General features: G+C 42.9%; 3 protein-coding genes across 3 annotated transcripts; all 3 read right to left on the bottom strand.

Moving 5' to 3' along the window:
* On the bottom strand, window positions 1–5,628 carry LOC132447503 (molybdopterin synthase catalytic subunit). The gene is made up of 4 exons (XM_060038305.1): window positions 5,490–5,628; window positions 3,394–3,547; window positions 2,484–2,607; window positions 1–282 (listed from the first exon to the last, which is right to left on the bottom strand). The coding sequence occupies exons 1-4, from the start codon at window positions 5,626–5,628 to the stop codon at window positions 214–216; spliced, it is 486 nt and encodes a 161-aa protein (XP_059894288.1). The 3' UTR covers window positions 1–213.
* Window positions 5,629–5,783: 155 nt separating this feature from the next.
* On the bottom strand, window positions 5,784–7,361 carry LOC132447504 (molybdopterin synthase sulfur carrier subunit). The gene is made up of 3 exons (XM_060038307.1): window positions 7,114–7,361; window positions 5,988–6,109; window positions 5,784–5,910 (listed from the first exon to the last, which is right to left on the bottom strand). The coding sequence occupies exons 1-3, from the start codon at window positions 7,123–7,125 to the stop codon at window positions 5,784–5,786; spliced, it is 261 nt and encodes an 86-aa protein (XP_059894290.1). The 5' UTR covers window positions 7,126–7,361.
* Window positions 7,362–12,047: 4,686 nt separating this feature from the next.
* On the bottom strand, window positions 12,048–22,327 carry slc25a46 (solute carrier family 25 member 46). Its single transcript, XM_060038297.1, has 8 exons — window positions 21,878–22,327; window positions 20,175–20,217; window positions 20,022–20,079; window positions 19,811–19,888; window positions 19,228–19,328; window positions 18,212–18,268; window positions 13,725–13,782; window positions 12,048–13,128 (listed from the first exon to the last, which is right to left on the bottom strand). Exons 1-8 carry the CDS (start codon window positions 22,104–22,106, stop codon window positions 12,412–12,414), a joined length of 1,341 nt encoding a protein of 446 aa, XP_059894280.1. The 5' UTR covers window positions 22,107–22,327; the 3' UTR covers window positions 12,048–12,411.
* Between the last annotated feature and the right edge of the window lie 136 nt (window positions 22,328–22,463).

The raw sequence follows: 22,463 nt of genomic DNA, 5'->3' as shown, positions 1-22,463 counted from the left end.
AGCATTTATTTGTTTTAATGTTCTTTATGGCTTCCAGCTCATGAAAACCCAAAATTCAGTTTCTCAGAAACAAAGCATAAATGACAGCCTAGAACGTGGATGTCTAGACCAGCCACTTCAGCCTATTCTAGACCAGCCACTTCAGCCTATTCTAGACCAGCCACTTCAGCCTATTCTAGACCAGCCACTTCAGCCTATTCTAGACCAGCCACTTCAGCCGTTTCCAGACCAGCCACATTCAGGATTTTCCTTCCACTTCGATTCTTCAGATTCATAAACTTCCTGAAAAAAATAATACAATTTAATCCAACTTACTTATCATTTATATCTTATTATTGACATATCCCAGTTTTTAAAGCTTCTGACAAATATTCAAAAACATGTAAGAGTGAAGTGCTTTATTGTGAATATACAACATATTTTAGTATGAATAAGCGTTCTTCAATATCAGAATTGATTTATAAAACTATTTTGCTTATCAGCGCCATAGGGAAAGGGCGTGAATATTGCATGCCCAATAATAAAACTGATAGTGAGGTAGCCCGATAGTTGGGTTTTGGCAATAATAATTTTCTTATCCTTCGATTTGTTTTATTCCCAATTAAATGGGGAATAATTTGAACTAGGCTTTAAAAAAATAATTTTTATTAAGGACTACGGTATACATTGAAATAAAAACATACATTTAGGAAGCATGTTCATTTTGATTAATGCCAGCCAATGTAATGGGAAGCTGTGACCACCTATCACAGGCAGCCATAGTGTCCTCAAGGAGGGGCTTAACATTCAATTTGAATAAGTCTGACATTTGCCTTGCAAGAGTCATACCAATTATTTCAGAAACTTGATTTTCATGTACAAAGTTGACAAAGTTTTGGCGCAATATATATCATTAAAATATAAAAAGTTTAAACACCCCGCCCCATTGGTCCCACGTGTCTCACAGCACCCCGCCCCATTGGTCCCACGTGTCTCACAGCATCCCGCCCCATTGGTCCACGTGTCTCACAGCACCCCGCCCCATTGGTCCACGTGTCTCACAGCCCCCCGCCCCATTGGTCCACGTGTCTCACAGCCCCCCGCCCCATTGGTCCACGTGTCTCACAGCCCCCCGCCCCATTGGTCCACGTGTCTCACAGCACCCCGCCCCATTGGTCCACGTGTCTCACAGCCCCCCGCCCCATTGGTCCACGTGTCTCACAGCCCCCCGCCCCATTGGTCCACGTGTCTCACAGCCCCCCGCCCCATTGGTCCACGTGTCTCACAGCACCCCGTCCCATTGGTCCACGTGTCTCACAGCCCCCCGCCCCATTGGTCCACGTGTCTCACAGCACCCCGCCCCATTGGTCCACGTGTCTCACAACAGCCCGCCCCATTGGTCCACGTGTCTCACAGCCCCCCGCCCCATTGGTCCACGTGTCTCACAACAGCCCGCCCCATTGGTCCACGTGTCTCACAACAGCCCGCCCCATTGGTCCACGTGTCTCACAGCAGCCCGCCCCATTGGTCCACGTGCCTCACAGCAGCCCGCCCCATTGGTCCACGTGTCTCAGTTTATGAGCCCAGTAGCTGCTGCCCTCCCCTCACGCTCCAATCAAGATGTATCTGATATTTCTCATCCAAGTTGTTCGAAATTAAAAAAGTTTTGTACTTTTAATCATGATTTTGTACATTTTTTGGATTCAATTAATGAGAAACCTCAGATCTGTGGATTTTGAGAAGCAGTTTTCAAGTCACCTAATTTGGGGAAAACTCAAAGATGGAACTGCTTTTTGACCGGACCTCAGGGTGAGAGGAGAATGCGCAGGCCTACATTTATTTAGATTAGGTTATGTCAGACCCCCAGAATCTTCAGACAAGACGAGGTCGGAAGAACGGGGCGCCCCCAGGAGACGGGGCTCCAGACCCCTCTATAGAGCCGTTGGTCGGTCAATATCTCCATCCAACCAGCCCATTACAAGTACCCTACCCTCCCCTAAACAATCACTAAAATCACTAAAACTCCATCCACCAGCGTGACCAGCAGGGCTCTGGTGTGGCTGGAACACAACTGGATTTACTAAGTGAAAACAGATTGTATAAATCCAGGTATTAGTATAAAGGACCCCAAATTAATCAAAAATATCAATTAGGCTTGTCAGGGGCTTCAAAATAAGTATTTAAAAGAGGCAATCTTGAAAGTCTCAGTTTAATTTTCTATTGTGAAAAATATATATCCGTTGCTACACACAGAAGTGAGTTGAAGAGTCTGTTGCACTAGCTCAACCACAGCTGGGTTATAGAAAACCTGTCCTCAACTGCTCCGCTGGTTATTCGAATGCAATGCGGGAGTGTCGCCACACACCACACCACACCACACCACACACACCACACACCACACACCACACACCACACACCACACACACACACACACACACACACACACACACACACACACACACACACACACACACACACACACACACACACACACTTTTTATTACCTTCTTCCAGATTGGGGCGCTGGCCTTGAGAGCATTGATGCAGTAGCCCACAGCCTCTTGGGCCTCGCAGCGATGTGGCGAGGAGATCGCTATGGCAACGCTCGCCTCAGCAACCGGAACCAGCCTCCAGTACCAACAACAAACGAAAGTCAAATACCCCAAATACTTAAAAGTATAAGAGCTTTTCCACACTATTTGTCCACATTTACAGTACCACTATATTTTCTTATTTAAATAAGTAGGTAATACTTCAGTAGAAGGTAAATTACATTAACCCCCCCCCGCCAGTATGCAAGATACCCTTAGGTCTGTTTACCCCTCAAGTCAATTTACCCATGTACCGTTTCCCCTCAAGGTGTGTGGACCATAAAGCCTGGGTTCTAGCCTCTCTCTTCAGTGCATCAGGGCTGTATGTGTGTCAGGCTTGTATTGGGTTACGGTTGGCTCTATTGAATTACGGTTGGGTTTGGGTTATTAAGATGACACGAGGGATAGGTTAGGGTTAGTTAGACTGAACTGGAAAGAAAGTTCTACGAAACATTTCTTTGTTTCATAGATATCTGTCACTCCAGATAGACATTCACCAGCAATGATGACCCGTTTTGGCTCCAGTCACGTTCCATGTTAAATATTAATATAAGAAAAAAAATTGATTCATAGGGTTAGTGCACTGCACTGATATATGCCCAAAGTTTGGGCATTGATTTGGGGTTTGTACCTCCATCTGTAGGAGATAATTACAGAAAATACATATACAAGTATACAAATAATAATGTGTGGCTTGCTTTGCAAACACGCTCATAATAATAATTAGTAATCCCAAGAAGGAAGATTGTTGAGCGCTGCCTTGAAGCAGTCACCTAATAGTAGGACATTATCATAGAAGAAGGGCATGTTTCACCCTACACACCCGAGACGATGCTGGATGCAGATGTGCTTCACCATTGGCCAGCGAGCTCTGATGTCACGACACACTGCAGACAGTTCCGATTGGACCATGGGCTCATAGGCTTCGTACTCCAAACGAATCACCCGTCTGCCTTCAAAGTGCTCCCGAGTCGTTCCTAAGGAACACACACACACACACACACACACACACACACACACACACACACACACACACACACACACACACACACACACACACACACACACACACACACACACACACACACACACACACACACACACGGCGGGTGAGGGGGTTAGGCATTTCAAAGAGCCAGTGAACCCTCTTTATTATACTTTTTTAGTACCGATGTTGTCTAACTGTTATGAGTGTGATAATAAGCGATGTTCTATATGAAATCCAACACACTGTAGTGTTATACTATAGGAAGCCTTACCCTCGGACGCAGGTATTAAATACATCGCTGCTCAGACGGAGCTTCACAATCCACACACACCTTGGCGTTAAACAATAAGTCCACAATAGCCCAGCTTTCTTGTGGACACCACAGTCCACCGCTGCCCAGACAGAGCTCCACCCATCCACACACACCGCCCAGACAGAGCGCCAACCATCCACACACCGCCCAGACAGAGCTCCACCCATCCACACACACCGCCCAGACAGAGCGCCAACCATCCACACACCGCCCAGACAGAGCTCCACCCATCCACACACACCGCCCAGACAGAGCTCCAACCATCCACACACACCGCCCAGACAGAGCTCCAACCATCCACACACACCGCCCAGACAGAGCTCCACACACACCGCCCAGACAGAGCTCCACACACACCGCTCAGACAGAGCTCCACACACACCGCCCAGACAGAGCTCCACCCATCCACACACACCGCCCAGACAGAGCTCCACACACACCGCCCAGACAGAGCTCCACCCATCCACACACACCGCCCAGACAGAGCTCCACACACACGTCCACACGGGGAGAATGCCAGAAACATAGGACTTTACCTTTTTTCTCTAAATTCAAGACTTATTTCAATAACAGTGATAAAATGGCATAGATTACTATGTTGATGGTCAATGACCACGTTTCGTAAGGGTTATGGTTAGTAAGTTTAGGGTAGAACTATACACCTAGAGAGGGTGAGGGTTAGCAGGGTCAGGGTAACACTAACCACCTCTATTGAGGGTTGGGGTAATAAGGTTGGCGGGGTTGGGGTGAGGGTAGTCTCGCAAAGCCAGACCAAACTACAGCAAGTAGAATGGTCTGGAGCCACGCTACCTCGAGCCGTCTATCCGTGGGGAAACTGGGCGGGCCGGTTTTTATTTCTTTAAACCAATCACAATCGTCTAGGGCGGGGCTAAGCCCGGGAAGCAGCAGTTGTGTCCATGCAAAATAGTGCCGGGGGGGGGGGGGAATTATTTTGACGGAACTTCTTGACGTTCAGAGGCTGTCAGAAATGGCTCAATCCCAAACGCCACAAAAAACCATTAACGATGTATGTCGCCTATGTGGAGATAATTTTATAGATAAAAATAACAAACATCGTTTGATTCTTTGTGACGATGATTTCAAGCCACCATACACTTTGGCCCTTGAGGAGCTCACGGGACCTATAAAAACGAACGACGTTTTAACATTTATATGTGGTTCTTGTAGAACACTACTAAAGAAATACCGTAGGAGCTATTGTGAAGTGGAACGGATCGGTTCATTGGTTAAATCCATGTCAAACGCTCATGCCGCTGTCAGAGTGAAACGATGCGCCAAATCCACACCAACCGGCGATAGTCGTGACCGCAAACGCATCGTCCCCGGGGAGAATCCTGCCAGACGGAGTCTCCAAGGTAATGTCAAAATAGGCTATGTTGTGGTCCTACCATTGTAATGAAATCAGATAGTCAGTAATCAGTAATTACATTATATTAAAATTAAACAAGATTGGATGTCTAGTTCCACAAACAATTTTGAAAACTTGTCTGTAGGCCTATAGCCATTTACCACCAACTGCTATTCATGTGTCTCTTTGGAAAACTGGGTGAGGGCAACCCTTCTAGAGGGGTAGGACACTAAGGTTAACGCTACACACCTATGAAGAGGGCCACTGCCCCACAGGAGGGGCTGACGGCTGAGCTGTAGACCCTCTCAATGGACAGTGGCTCTGAGGACAGACCAATCAGGTCCCTGCTCGGCTCCATAGACCCGCCCACTTCCTCCCTGGAGGACATGGAGCTGGGAGGGAGAAGGAGGAGGATATAAAACAGCACGGCAGTGTGAGCCACTTGGCCCCAGTGTAGCGCTGTTGACGGGTTAGCAATAGCATAGCGTTGTGGATCATGCTGGCAGTGCCACCACCTTGTGGAGCGTGTGTAGCATCGTACCGTTAGCCTCCGCTGAGCGGCGGCACCACGGCGACCTCGTCACCGTCCGCAAGGAGGAGGGCCTGGTCGCTGAGGGCAACGTACTGCTGACGGACGGCGAGCACCACCTGGTCCTGCAGAGCAGCGAGGCTGAGAGGGAGACAGAGTTACTGAGGGGACCACGGTTGCTAGGGTAACAATGGTTGCTAAGGTAGCAGTGGTAATACCTGGGGTGGACCTCCAGGAGGAGGGCCCAGAGCTGACAGCTACTAGTTGCCGCCGGCAATGGCACGACCTCCGACCTGTGACCCGTTAACTCGGCACTCTTAGCAAAGTACAGAACAGTCACCTGGAAACACACACACGCAAGGGTTACAAAAGTGTGTATGCACACACCCACAACCACAACCACACACACACACACACACACCTTGTCCAACCAAAATATTGCACGTCTTCCCTTGGATTTTCTCACAACCGTTCATCTGACGGATGGTGAACTGGGTGGCTGTGTTGCTGAGGACCCCAGTTAGTGCAGGGCCCTCTAAGCTAATGTTAGTCTCCTAGAGCTAACTTCGATGTGTTAGCAAACTACGTTAATTTGTTGATTCAGAATTTAGCCAGCTTGTACAGGCTTAAGGTTATTTCATGCAGGTCACTTAACAGGTCCGGTCATACTCTCAGTCTCAGACAGCGGTCGGAGGCGGGCTTTGACTGTTTCTTATAGGTACTGAATATTGTTGTTAGCGACTTTACACATAATAGATAGCATCTAAGGCCTGAGTTAATCCGAACATGGACAGAATAGAATAGCTGGTGTACAGTTGTCCCTTCTGTTGCTACTGTACATAATAATCAGCTTTACGAATAATAATTCATAATGAAGTTGCTTATGAATGAGGGGTTGAATGGGCGGTGGGCCAATGCTGTCACATGTGGTTATGGTTAATATATTAATATAATATATTAAAATAATTGAAAGCAACAAAAGGCATTCAAAGCTTATTTTTTTATATACTTTATTTAATTCAAAGCTTATTTACTGTAACAAACCATAACCATGCATGACAGAGACAGTGATCCCAAAATAGTTGTCATGCTTTAAACATGGTCATTTGTCATATATGATCGTCAACATAGTAATATGCCATTTTATTGCTTTGAATGAAGTAAAAATAAGCATTATGAAATAAATGACACACCGTGCAGTGTTTGCATTATATGAGTTTAGTTAGGTTTAGCTGGTATTATTTGTAGATATTTGAGGACACTAAGTAATAAGTATTAATTTGTGGTGAAGCAGTGGTAGTCTTCAAAAGTTAGAGGTTAAATAGTTGAAGAGGTTAAACTCACCCTCGCCGTCATGGAGGCACTTTAATCCTCTCACCCTCGGGAGGACTTTTTACATATACACAAACAATTTCGTTGTCTGAATAAACCAGAAATTACTATATAGTGGTACCAACGCTTATGTTTAGATATAAGTTTTACACGGTCGCCTTCCGTGTGCTCGTGTCACATGACAATGGTCACGTGAGTGATGAGGTTCTCAGTTATGGCGCGTTCACTTCGCTGGAGAACAAAACATTCTCGCGACGTCGGAAAGTTCTCGTGAACGACACCTAATGACGCGCTTATTTCAATTCTACGTTAGGCAACGTAACCCATCGCCGTTAGCCAATAACAGAGCTGCCCAGTTGGTGACGTATTGTTTACTAGTGACGCGCATGGACATGGCGGAACCAGGGCGGAACATGACCGATTTACTCAGTATAAAACAATCAACCATTGTATCACATACTTTACTATTGATTGACGTTGTAACCGTCTGTTGGCACCGACTTTGCTCAGTTTTAAACGTTGTGTACTGGTAAACCAGCTCAAGGGCAAGTGTAGCCTTCCATTAAGTGGCAATACAATGTGCCTCATAAATAAAAGTAAAAGGATAGTAGGTGATAGGCTACAAGGAAATAAAGGCGTTCGAACTAAGTTCTGACTGGTTTATATCGGATGAAAAAAACCTGCTGTGAAGAACTTTGAGATAACCAACGCAGCGCACATGAACGGTTGCTGTCGGGAACACGCATACGCTTGAGCGTCATCACTGCAGGGCCGTCTCGTTATCACAACACAAGGACCATCAACGAACCTTAACCTGTGTGTTTCCATACCGTAGCAGCTAACCCTATACTTTGTGCAGCAGTAAGACTGGAGTTGATTAACATCAAGAAATTGTTCACTAAAATTATGTTCCAACACAAAAACATATTACAATATATATATTTTTCCCAATGTATCATTTATTTAATAAAGATGCAGTATAAATAACAACAACAATACAACAAGAAAGAAATCTCTCCAATGTTTAATTTAATTAATAAAGATTAGGCCTCAGTATAAATAACAACAATTCAACAAGAAAATACTCTTCAATGTTTAATTTATTGAGTTAAATAAATTATAATTAGTTTAAAATATATAAATTAGTATAAATAACAATAACTCTTTGATCTCCCTTTAAAGCGCTGACTGTCATCTCTCCAGATTGGCCGACACCAAGGCGAACCAGCAGCCAATGAAAGAGCAGCGGGGGCGTGAGGGTTTGGCTTTGGCCATGGTTGCTGCGGTGATTGGCCTGAAGCCCTGACACTGTGAGGACTTGATGGATGAAAGACAAGTCTGATCAAACACGCACATATACAACCATCCTGTAACACAATAACACTCCAATTCAACAACAGCAACTCACCTTTTGGTAGACAGTCATCAGGTCTCCGAGAAGGAGCGGGATGAACTGATGCCATGCAGCGTTGCCTTGGTCTGAGCTGAAGTTGGTGGGGCTTGGTTGCCGTGTCCAACTGAAGATGCAGCTCGGCTGATGAGGAAATGGGTTGGAGTCTTTAAAAGTACATTTTAAATGTAGGGTTACCACATTATAAAATGTCCAACCATTACTAGTAAATAGAACTGCTAGCAGTCACGAAATCTGTTCACAGCCCAGGCACCGCCGACACAATGACCAGCCTTTTCAAGCGATTCATGGGGGCACATCATTACTTCAGCCGGAACAGGGGCCACAAGGTTCACCATAAGATATTTTTATACTTCCGAAAACACAGGCACACACAGACATACACACAGAGAGAGAGACAGACAGACAGACACACACATACGCACTAACAAAGATAATAACACACACACAAATACATGCACACACAAAGACACACGCACATAGAAACACACAAAACACAGAAACTGGTTTAGTACAAAATGCCGTTTATGTGTGATTCTGGACCACCTGCAGGCGAAGTGGTGCATTCCTTTCAAAAACACTTGAATGTGCCATCTCTAACCAACTGCCCTCCCATCTCTCACAAAACAATCTGCTTGACCCTCATCCGTCAGGCTTCAAGACCACACACTCCACTAACAGCTCTTCTCGTGGTGACTGAGTCACTCCGTGCTGCGAGAGCCTCGCCCCTCTTGGGGACGAGACCCTGAACCATCAGATCCTACTCGCCACTCTGGCTGAACTCTGCATCGCTGACTCTGCGCTATCCTGGTTCACATCCATGACGAATCGCACCTATCAGGTCACATGGAATGGCTCCAAAGTGCATTCTTGACACTGGTGTCCCTCAAGGCTCTGTACTGGGACCCCTTCTGTTCTCCCCTATAATACTAGATCATTGGGCTCTGTAATCACACCACACGTTTTTCCCCATCATTGCTACGCTGACTACACTGTATTCCTCTCTTTCCCCTCTTACGACAGCACCCTGATTGCAGCACTCACCCCAGAATGTCTGGTAGACATCAGCACTTGGACGACTGCCCATCACCTGAAGATTAACCTTGACAAGACTGAGCTCCTCCTTATACCAAGGAAAGATTGCCACCACATGGACCTACTGGTCACTGTCGAGAACATCGCTGTATCTCCATCACCAACCGCGAGAAACCTCGGTGTGGTACTGGACAATCAGTTATGCTGCAACGCGAACATCACGGCGATGACCTGATCCTCCACTGGCTCCCTGGAGCAGCTTGTATCAGATTCAAGATGATGGTACTGGCCTACAAGACGGCTAATGGAACAGCCTCCGCCTACCCCCAAGCATTGACCACCGTTGCAGACCACACATCCCAGCTCTGGTACCCTCTTATCCTAGCTATCTTTGTTGTATTCGGGGAACGATTGTTAGTGCTTTGCACTTGGTTCTATAAACATCCTTACTGTACAGACAGCGATATATTGTTTCTCCTTCTCCTGACAAATGTACTTTGTTAGTCGCTTTGGATAAAAGCGTCTGCTAAATGCCCTAAATGTAAATGGCGCATTACGCTTAATAGCAATTACTGTTTTTTTACACTGACGTCATGGAAGGCGATATATACAAATAAAAACGTTGTACACACCTATCATATGTTAAAGAGCCAGTACACCAACTGTTTCAGATAGAATTCAAACATTGTAATAAAAAAAATACATTTAGTTGAATTTTCACATTTTAAACGTGGTGATTGGTCTTATATCATCGTCAACAAACTAATCTATGCCATTTTATTAAATGGCATGGATTTTTATGCTTTCGATTTTTAATGGCATTCACTTTGTTTAATTGGTTACATATTTCAGTAACAGTGATAAAATGGCATAGATTACTATGTTGACGATGACATAAGACCAATGACCTTGTTTACAACGAAAGAAAATTGGTTTTGGGTTCACTGGCCCAAATTTCTAGTTCTGAGCATTCATTCAATTGACACTGTGACCTTCTAAGCCAAACCTTCACACACCTCTTAAGGGGTTGGAGACCTATGTTGCCCATCTAGTTTCCAGTCCTTGACCATTTCTCAAGTGTCATTGTAATTTTTTTAATATTGAAAGATTTTGTTTCCGCATCAGTCTTGCACTTTTTTTTTGAAAAAATCATGACAAACAACCCGTTTGACTGACTAAGCTTTTGTGCCTAAAAAGTATTACCAATACGGAATAATACTACTTAACTCTATAATAACAATAGGTACTGAATACCTAATTACCATTTACAACAAAATAATTATTGTATTACTTGTAATTACACCATTCAGTTACAAGTATGATCACTGATTAGGTCACAGTTCTACTACCTTATACTCCTTTTCGTGCGACTTTGTACATTCTTCATCAGCTCTGGACAACTCCTACAAATGGAAATGATACACAGACAGCATTATATTATAGTCGTACGATTCGAAGAACTGTACACAGCACTACTAGTCGTAGTACCATTGAATGTGGTAGTACTAATATTAGAAGGACTCTGTCCCCACCTGCTGGTAGACCACCGACAGCAGGTTGAAGGCGTCGCCTTGAAGCTGCCGCAGACAGCTTAGTCTCCCTGACGTCATCGAAGTAGAATTGGATAAGAGAGGGTTTGGGAGCGGCAGTAGTGCTGGGAAATATAGGATAAAGATACTGAATATGTAAAAGTGAATATGAATTGTTGATATTATAATGATCCATTTTACATTTAACAAAAAGCGATTCTTAAAAGTACCTTTACTTCATAAATAATACATACATTTATTATAAATAAATACTTACCTGCTGTTAAAATTTTGTACAGTAGGCCTAGTCCCATTTTTGACATATTAAATCAAATGTAGTAAGCCGTTTATAAGTTAATAAAAAAAAGTATACAATTACTTATACTTGTAATACTTTAAATACCAAATAGAAAATTAAATATAAAAAATGATAAAATATTAGGAAAATAAGACTAAATATGTCACGTATAACATAATATAAAAATGAACACTCGTACTTCAAAATAAAAGCCGTAAATGAAGCTGCTACAGGGGAGAGTATCTTATAGAAGCAGATCATCCACGTCACGGAATTCTCCGTAAGCCTCTTGACTCATTTTACCAACAAACAGAAATAAAGTAAACATAGTTTGTTTAGTATTTGTGCTTACATGCATCTTTTAATGTAGTTATAAGTGTTCCGTTTAAATTAGTTTTACAAATGTTCCCGAATGGTGACAAGGTTTTAGGATAAGGTTCCAAGGTGATAGGGTGGGGGCTATATGCTGAGTAGAGGCTGTGTGTTGGTACTAACCCTACACCCCAAAATGGTGCTCCCCTCACCTTTAATGCTTGGTTAACCTACACCAGTTGGCCCTTCAAAATAATAAATACTTGACTAGTTAACTTATACCAAACGCAGAGAAAGAGTGAGTAATCTATGTTGACTCTAATATATGATTAGGATTGCTTTCAAAACACAACATGAAACCTTGAAATATTCATATTACTTTAATTGTCACCATGGCTACCTTGTAATATTCAGAGGAAAAATGTTGATAGATATCAACATTTACTTTCATTCAACATAATATATTCTTATCACATTTCTATTCATCATTTTTATTTTTTATATGCTGATTCATGCAATTGTATTGTCTCTTTAAAATAAACCATCCTATTAAGTGCATCTTGAGTCATTTTCTCTTAAGTTACAAATGCTATTTTGAGACCTGGCGATGAGACCTGGTCGACCGGGAAGTTAAAGGGGTTTGATGATGAAGGTCTTGTGTCTTACATGGTTTGGTACATTGTGTTCATAATTAGATTGTGTTTTCAACAAGAGAGGAGCTAGTGTTAGCGGCGTGCGGCCACGGCGCTGTAGGCGGTGCGCGCGGCCCACAGCGCGGCCGCCTGCAGGCCGTACTGCAGAAGGACCGCACCTACCCCCCGGTACAGACAGGCCCCGCCCACCGCTGTGACCGCGGGCTCCGGGGCTCCGCGGCCCCCGGTTAGCACGCCAGCGCTAGCGCCGGTCAGCGCGTCGTGTAGGCCGTCGTATTGAGTGTTGATGGGAAGCACCACCCCGCCCCCCGCCGCAAGATAGGCCAAACCCCCAGCCAGGGAGGCCACGCCCCCGTCGGTGTCGTCCACGATGGTGCGTGTGCCCTGTACCAGGAGGCGGTGCAGGGCGGTCTCCAGGGGATACAGGGCCACGTCCGCCGCCAGCGACGCCACCAGCGACGCCGCCAGCTCGGCAAAGTGGCCGTCCACCGCTGTCTCTGCGCTGCTAGCGCTAACGATGCTCCCCTGATCGTCATGGAGACCAGTGTTCTCCATCGCAGCCTTCTTCCTGGCAGCGGTCCGGGACAGGAAGTAGCGTATCAGGGCAGTGATGGCGGTCTGTAAAGCGGTAAGTAGTGCGTAGCGCAGGAGGGAGTGGAGCAGCGCAGGCGCTAGCAGGCGGCGGAAGGGGAGGAGCCTGCGTTGAGGGAGGAGCCTAGGACCCAGCAGCCGAGCCACGCCCTCTCGTAGACACTCCAGAGGGCCGGGTGGTTCACGTACCACCTCACTCTTTAGATAAAACACATCACCGGCTCTTTAGAAATAAAACTATAGACACTCATACATTAAATCTCTTAAAAAAATAACACACTTTAAATCAGTAGTTTGGCTTCGGGGCCAACATTTTCCCATCGTAGATAAGTCGTGACCCACCTTTATACAAAAAGCTTGGTTTAGTGGTCAAACCAAGCAAATCGATTTCTCAAAAATGGGCTGGTAAACACGAATACACAATGACATCATGACCTTTTGTAAGCATAAATAAACAAAGATTTTAATCCCTGCCTTCAAAGCACATTACACTAGCACTAGAACTATTTAGGGATTTTTCTCGTTCTATATAGAAGTATATATTTTTTTGGAGCACACACTCTGCGACACATTCAGAACAAGTCCACAACCTACTTTTGGGTCGCGACCCATCAGTTGAGACACACTGCTTTATATTATACTTTACATTCAACATCTTCAAAATAGTACAAATTCAGTGAGTCATATTTTGAAATACCAAATAATACCACACAATGAACAATGAGCTTTATATTATAATACATTATAGCAAGTGTCAAGTGTGTGCATACGTAATAGCATGTATGTTAACCAACCTGCACGGTTTCCACAAGGCTGGCTGCATAGAACGGCAGCGCGACCATGACTGTCAAACTGAGAGAGAGCAGTTCATATTATTATACCAAAATATACTTATATTACCAATGCTTACCTGAGAGATGACGATACTCATTGGATAATGATACTTAAAACAACCATCATGATAATAATAATATAGTAGTCTTTATCAGAATAATAGACTACTACTCATAATATTATAATAAGATGAAAGGACTACTAACAATATACATCTACTGATAATACTAACCATGATAATAGTCTACTTCTACTACAAATTATAATATACTAAATCTAATAATACTAGTATAGTCAATCAATCAATAATTGTAATAGTACTTTCCTTAATATAGTAAATATAATACTAAAATAATAGACTCATAATATTAATTCTAAGAAAACTTAAAATAACATGAAAAATACTATTCATAATACTCATACACTAACAATACTTATAATACCTAATTAAATATACTACTACCCATAATAATATATAATAATATAGATTAGGACTACTACTAATATGCTAATGTTACCTTACCTATCATAATATTCAAGTACTTGTATACAAATATTAATAAGAAAAAAAACTACTACTTTTTATAATATGGTAATTATAATAATACTCATACTAATACAGATACTAATATAATATACTATACTAATAATACTAATATCACTCACCAACTACTACTATTACTTACTATTACTAATAACTATGAATACACTAATACTAATAATAATATACACATAAATAATAATATAATTACAATGAATCATGATACTAATAAAAATAATATACATCATAATTACATACTAATACAAATCATAATTATCATACTACTACTATTATTATAATGAAGAATTATATATATATATATATATATATATATATATATACACATACATATACATACATACACACACACACATCAGCGGCGTCTGGCGGTTGTTAAAGTGAGGGAGGAAGGACTGCGCGCTTGGTTGCCATTTGACCTGCTTGCACTGTTGGTGGCGTATGATGGCATAGGTATGTGAGACTCAAATTGCGTCAGGGTGTTTTGGTGAACTACAAAAATAGCAGGAGGGATAACTTGGAAATGGGCTACAAGGGCAGAAGGAAAGGATGCAAAGCCAATTAGTCAAATGAGGCCTACTCTTGATTTGTAAAACTAAATAAAAAAAATCTTGGCCTATCATTGGGCCTATTTTTGCCCTCAATGACTGAAGCTATTGGTGGTCATTTGGCTATGTTTATTTTCAGCTACAATTGTTTGACAAAAATGAAGACACAAGACTAAAAAAGTGATTCCATTTAAAATGCATCATGCTCTGAATCATTCACTAACATCCTTTCCACAATATCAAACAGAACCTTCAGAGTAAAAAGTTGTTTGTTTTGCAAAGATATCAGCAACCTGGTCATACCAAACTGGATCTTTGAAGTGATTTCAGAATTACGTTGTGTGTAGCTCCACGTTTTCTGCACCCTTTCAGACGGCTTGGTAACCGAGTGCCAAAAATTGGTAGGCTCAGCTCGGCTATTTCGGGACCTTGCCCAACTTTTTGCGGTGGAAACGGCAATATAAGCGAACCGAGCCGCAACTCTCGGTGGAAACGCCAATATAAGCCATCAGAGCCGCAACGTACCGCGACAAACAGTAGCGAAGCACTTTGACATGGGATAACATAGTGTTTCATATAGTGTATATAAATTAGACCACCATGCCTTTTTTTCGTGGTCCCTGTGCCTCTCCCACAGCAGTGCACCAGACGGCCCATCACGTTCAGAAACATCAAACTGGTGTGTATATCCATTCTATCTGACTCCCTAGCGACCAACCTCGCCACCCACCCCCCTACCAAACAGTTGATGGCATGGTGGAACACTACAACCATGCACTCTCTCTCAGCCTGGACTTTGTAGCTCCTCTCACCACACGCTACGTGTCATTCTCTCGTCCCGTCCCCTGGTTGACCCCTGAACTCCGCAGGATGAAGACCACAGGACGTAGGCTCGAGAGATGATACAGAAGATCCGGCCTCATTGTCTATCATGAAGAATTTAAAGAACACGTCGCAAACTACTAAGAAGCCCTTTCCTAGGCAAAAAAAAGGCATTACTCCACACTCATCAGTAACCAACAAAAACACCCCAAACTGCTCATCTCCACCATCAACCACCTTCTTCATCCTCCCGATTCCACTAAACCCTCAGATGCTCCTGACCTGGAATTCTTCCAGCAGAAAGTGACAGCCAACTACAGGCAGCTCCAGTCTCCTGGGTTCTCCCCTAGCCCCACACTGCCACAACAAGATTCTCACCCCTCAGCTGCTTGTTCACATCAGTGCTGCCTATCTGACTTCTCTCCACTGGATGCTGACCAGCTGAAAAAAATGTGCCAGGACTTCAGCCATCAGACTGGATCTGATGCCCACCAACCTAGTTAAGGCCTGTCTTCCCATCTTCTGCAAACAAGTGGAAAACATCATAAATGCATCTCTGGCTTCTGGTGGAGTACCATCCAGCTTTAAAATGGTGGCAGTCATTCCCACTCTCAAAAGGCCAGGCTCATACCCGGACGAACCAACAACTATCGTCCAATCTCCAACCTCCCTTTCCTCAACAAAATACTGGAAAGAGCAGTGGCTGCCCAGCTCCAACACCACATGTCCCACCATGTGCTCTTTCAACCCTTCCAATCTGGTTTCAGAGCCCACCATAGCACTGAGACCACCCTCATCAAAATGACCTGTTTCTTGGTGCCGACAAGGGCCATCCTCATCTTCGTTGACCTTTCCGCAGCCTTTGACACACTCTCGCACACCATTCTACTCCATCGCCTCTCTGAGGTCATCGGCACAGCAGTGTCCTGGTTCAGGTCCTACCTCACAGACCGGAAACAATTCTTCACCCTCAATGGCTCCACCTCTGATCCGGCACCTGCCCATCAGGGCATGCCCCAGGGCTCGGTTCTTGGTCCCCTGCTGTTTACCATCTACATGCTGCCCCTAGGTCATATCATCCGGAAACATGGACTCAACATCCACTGTTACGCCGACGTTACTCAACTCTATATCAGCACAAACCCCTCCTCCCAGATCCCACCCACACAACTAGTCAACTGCCTACAGGAACTCAAATCCTGAAAGACCACAAACCTAAAATGTAACAGGACAGAGCTCTTGGTGGTGGCCCCTGCATCACTGCTCAGGAAGGTTGGAGACCTGGCCCTGGTTGTGGACAGGTGCTCCATTTCCCCACCTCCTGAGGTGCGCAACGTGGGCGTCATCCAGGACTCGACTCTTTCCTTCCGGTCCCACATCAAGAACATCACCAAATCCGCCTTCGATCACCTCAGAAACATCTCATGACTCCGGCCTTCACTCACATTCAGTAACTGAGACACTCATCCTCGCCTTCATCACCTCCCGTCTGAATTACTCCAACGTTGTCCTGCCCACCAAGGCCCTTAGCAGGCTCCAATACGCCTAATATTCTGCTGCCAGGGTTCTAACCAACACAAAGCCCTGGCAGCATATTAATCCCATCTTCCAACAGATCCACTGGTTACCAGTAAAGTCATGCATCATCTTCAAAATCCTCCTACTCACCTACAAATCTCTCCATGGACTCTCACCCCAATACATCACAGATTTCCTTACCCCCTACACTTAAGTCACGCTCCCTGCAGTCCTCTGACAAGGGCCTGCTGGCAATCCCCCCCGACATATTGCGGACCTTTGGGGACAGGGCATTCTCTGCCAATGCCCCAAAACTCGGTAAAGCCTACCGATCCACATCTGCTCTGCCCCATCCCTGCCCCAGTTCAAAAAGCACCCCAAAACATCTCTTCACCAATTCAGGCACTATATAAATTATTATTATTATCATTATTATTATTATTTAGTGTCGTCAGCAACATTGTACGTTCCTTTGTTCTGAACTGTCGTCACAGCATCATAACGTTACTCATTTTTCATACATGTACATCTCATTTCCTCTACAGCTCTAAGAACTACTCTCTAACGTTCCATTAATCTATGGGAAATCCTGGATGCTATGGTAAGCGATCGAGTTCAGTGGCATCAGTCATCGACGACTTGGCTTTCGCGGGTGTAGGTAAACGTGTCCATGGTAACAGCGAGGTCCACCAATCAAAGACGTTGTGTTAGACTTTAGGATTATGGGTAGTGAACTGTTTTCAAATGACATCGCGAATAAAACATATTTTTCTAAAAACTAGATCTTAACGTCTTTAACTTATGGTTTCTACAGGAGCACATACCATTGATTCACAATATAACAGCACCTTGTAAGTATACTTTGGTTGGTTACGACATTATGGCTTTTAATCAAAACCTCTTGAGTAAATGAATGGGATTTTTACTTCCGAAACCACAATGTTGCGCTCTATACACATACCGACACTAAGCTTACTACTAATGAACAAATTATTTTTACCCTTTGAGAAGGAAGTGTCCAGCGACTTGCTTGAAGGTCCATCGATGAGGAAGCTCTCTTTAACAAACAATGCAGAAATGAATAATGAACCATGACAGTTAGTACAATCCTGAATTACTATTAATTAAATAAATAAGTAATCAATTATTATATTAAAAAGACATAACTATTAAGAACAGTACATAAATAAATAAGAAATTATTAAAACTCTGCCAATAAGACAGGAGGGTTATTGACAGTTAACTATCAATTAAATCTATTTAAAGTGTTATTGTTAGTAACTATGAGATTATAAAATGATTTTACACCTGTTTTCTCTAAATTAAATGTGACAAAATGGCAGATTACTATGCTGATCATATAAGACATATCACCACATTTAAAACAATTATTCATCATCTTTTTATAATTACTATTAATTAACTATCACAGTAAATACACAAAACACAGTAATTAATAATGAACTATTAATAGACTAAAAGGGACAGTTCAGTAATGAATGATTAACTCTTGGAGATTTGATAATGAACTATATGAGAGGCAGTACAGTAATTTAGTTGACAAATTAACCCTATAGTATTCCCATAATACTGTTGTGTATAGTTCATATTTTCGTTTATATTGTATACTTATATATATATTTTTTAGTTTATATTCTAGTATTACTGGAGTTGATATTGTATTTAATATCGCTGTATTGTTTTATAGATTATTGTGTAGTTCATATAGTAGTATTACTGTATAGATAATTTTCTGTCCATTTTGTATTGCAATATTACTGTATTGTTCAAATGTTTATTCTGGATTTACTACATCATTCTTATACCCTTTATTGCAGTATTTCTGTATATCTTATTTTGTGTTCTTTATATACTGCACTGTAATAAAATACTGCAATGACTGCAGTATTATCCCCTGGGCACCCTTGTAAAAGAGATTTAAAAATCTCAATGGGACTTCACCTGGTTAAATACAGGAAAAATAAAATAAAGTAAAATGACTGCGGTACTACTCACCGCGGCAGCCCGCAACACTCACTGAGGAGCCCCTCGGCCCCCAGAGAGATGCCCTGCACTAGGAAGGTACTGCCCATTCCCTTCCACAGCGCCTTAGGACCCTGTAACCATGACGACAACATCATAATGACATCACCCTGGAGGAGGGAGGTACTGCCCATCCCCTTCCACAGCGCCTTAGGACCATGTTACCATGACGACTACCACTTCATTACCTTGGGCAGTAACATTACTTTCACCCTCTGAGTAATAAATACAATAACATAAATGACCATAGGGTTAATAAATACAATAACATGAATGATTTAGCGTTAAGGGTTATATATATATATATATATATATATATCGATATACACATGTGTATGTGTAGTCAGTATATGTGAATGTGTATTTAGTCTGTCATTCCTTAATTTTTCTATTGAGTATGTGTGTATTCAGTATGTGGGTATTGTGTGTATTCAGTGTGTTTCTATTCAATGTGAATCAAAGCCCACAATTGTTGCCAATTGGTGGAAATTCTATTTGTTTGATTACCAAAACCTAACAAATCTCAATAAAGAATGATGGATTATGTATTGTTTACCTGGGTCTTGCCCACATGGTACATCACCGTGACAACGGTGAATGGAGACAGGTGCTGGCAGCGAGCATGGTAATTAATCTACAAAATGAAAAAGAAATGCACTGAGGTATGTAGTTTATTATTGACAATGCAATTTGTATAATTTCATACAGAAAGAAGTTACCATGAACAAAAAGAAACATAATTTTATCTTAAAGCAAAGTGAACTTACCTGACACTGTCGTCGAATCACAACGCAGGGATGAGCTAGCACGTTTTCTGTGAACAGACTATAGAAAGACAGAATACATGAGTGTGTGTATGTATATAAGGTGTGTGTATAGAGAGAGACACACACAGAGACAGACAGACAGACCGAATGTACCTGACAAGGCCGATACCGAAACCAGCGAAGCGATCCAGCTGATCTGAGAAATAAGAATTCTTATCAGCTGTTGGATATTATTCATTTAAAGTGATGGACAACAGGCATCTGAAATGTACTTCTAATTATGTTATTGAGGGTTATAAAATGAATCCATTGAAAGCTCACGTCCTTTCAGTCCGACAATTTCCTTCTAGTCCATAAGGCTGATTTAACGGTGGAGTCTTATTATCCTTCTTGCTACCGAATCAAGTTGGTGGCCTCTTACTTACACACGTGGCCCAAAATGTACAATGGCATTATGCAGTGTGCCGATCAATCAGTGTGTGTGACTACCGATGGATTGGCTTTCGGACAATTGAACCACACCACTATAATCATGAGTCTTTCCAGGAGTTGAGAGGCATAAAAATGTAGTTTTAAATTTTCAGAACAAGATTTTTGGTAAGTCCAAATGTAACTAGAAAAAAATGCATTTCCTGCAGAAGATGCGGCGAGTGCTGACAGTCCAAAGTGAGGTTGAAAATATTTTTTAATAAAGCCCCATAGATTAAGACATAGAGAAACGTTAAAATGGCTTAAATCAAGTGAAGGGATAGTTTTGCGCTGCACGCAGCACTCACCTAATTATGGTTATTATTATAATATCCAGTAGTCCTTCACAATTATTTTTTTTATGTTCATCAACACACAGTACTCTTACTTCATCCATAGTGGTAACCAACAAGGAGGGGGTCATGTTATCCCGGTGTTTATGCCCGTTGTGATTATTTTTTAGTACTGTTGTTATGTTTGAAAATTATAATGAATATTTGTACATGAAATGCACCACACACCATGGAGTTATAAAACCAGTGCTGGAGAAGCATTAACCTCTTGCTGTTCACTTTTGCTTACTTTTTGCAAATCAAAATCAATGAATGGGTACTTGTTCATGTAGAGAAATGGAGAGGATTTTTTGATGTTACCTACATTTATTATTATTCATTGATGTTTAAGCATGTCTCTTTTCATATACTACATTACATTTCGTTAATGTTTGTGACCCCAAGATGTCAAATTATAAAATACCAGTATATTTTCTTGAGGATAGCTGATCAAAGCGATTTTTGTGTAAGTGAGGAATCTTTTTATGATAGCTGAAAATATTTGTTTGACAATATCGCCAACCCTAACTACTGAAAGGGTTAGGGTTATGTACTGTAGAGCTAAAGAGCTACCAAACCATATGCCTATAATCTAATATAACTATAACCTGGTTCAGTAGTACTATACCTACCATGTACTATACCTACAATATACTAGGGTTACATGTAAATACTACTCGGATCTCCTCTAGGCTGCTAGGTTACCTACCCGGACCTCCTCCAGTCCTCGAGCTAGGCTAAGCTAGGCTAGGCTACGCTATGCTACGCTATGCTACGCTATTCACCCGGAGCTCCTCTAGTCCTCAGGCTAGGCCAGCCCAGGCTTATCATCTGGTCCTCCTCCGGCCCTCAGGCAGGGCTAGGCTAGGCTAGGTTAATCAACAGGACCTCCTCTCGTACTCAGGCTAGGCTAAGCTATGCTAATCACTTGGACCTCCTCCGGTCCAGAGGCTAGGCTAGGAGAACCCACGGCATCTCCGCTAGTACGCAGGTTATGCTAGGTGTCCCCCTTAGGCTAGGGCTAGGCTAACCTGCCAGACCTCCTCCAGTACTCACCGGTCGACCCGCCCGCAGGCTGCGGTTCCTCTCCGCCGTCCCCGCAGTGAGTCGGTGTCCGTTCCCCGGTGTGCAGGTTCCGGCTACCCGGGATGTCTGGTGGCGTGGTCACCCAGTGCTGTAGGTCGGAAGAGCTGCTGCCACCAAATGACCTTCCGCCGTAGAGCGGCTCGTCCCGGCCCCGGTAACCGGCGAGGCCGTCGAAGCTGTCGGGCCGACGGGACGACATGGCCCGCTCGAGGTCCAATAAACCAACCGCTCCGACACTATCACGACCCCTCGGTGTCTCCACACAATTTGCCACACAAAATGAACGTTAGACGATTAGCATCGAAAACGATGTCATACTAATCAGTTTAACTTCAATAGTCTTAACGTTTCTCTTGTTTTCTAAAAACAAACCGAGCTGTCAAATATACCGGAAACGGAAACAATGTCAGAGAGTCGGAGCCAGCTGACAGCGGAGAAGATGTTTTGAAATATTAAAATGCTCATATGATATATGTTAAGGTTTTTTATTATGATAGATCATTTTTTAATAAAAATATATTCATTTTATAATGTTTTCAAGCTTCTTGAAAAGTAC

The sequence above is a fragment of the Gadus macrocephalus genome, chromosome 19 (genome assembly GCF_031168955.1).
Source record: "Gadus macrocephalus chromosome 19, ASM3116895v1".
NCBI classification, from domain to species: domain Eukaryota; kingdom Metazoa; phylum Chordata; class Actinopteri; order Gadiformes; family Gadidae; genus Gadus; species Gadus macrocephalus.
The sequence above is the reverse complement of the archived record's forward strand: the minus strand, read 5'-3'. Positions and strand labels throughout refer to the sequence as shown.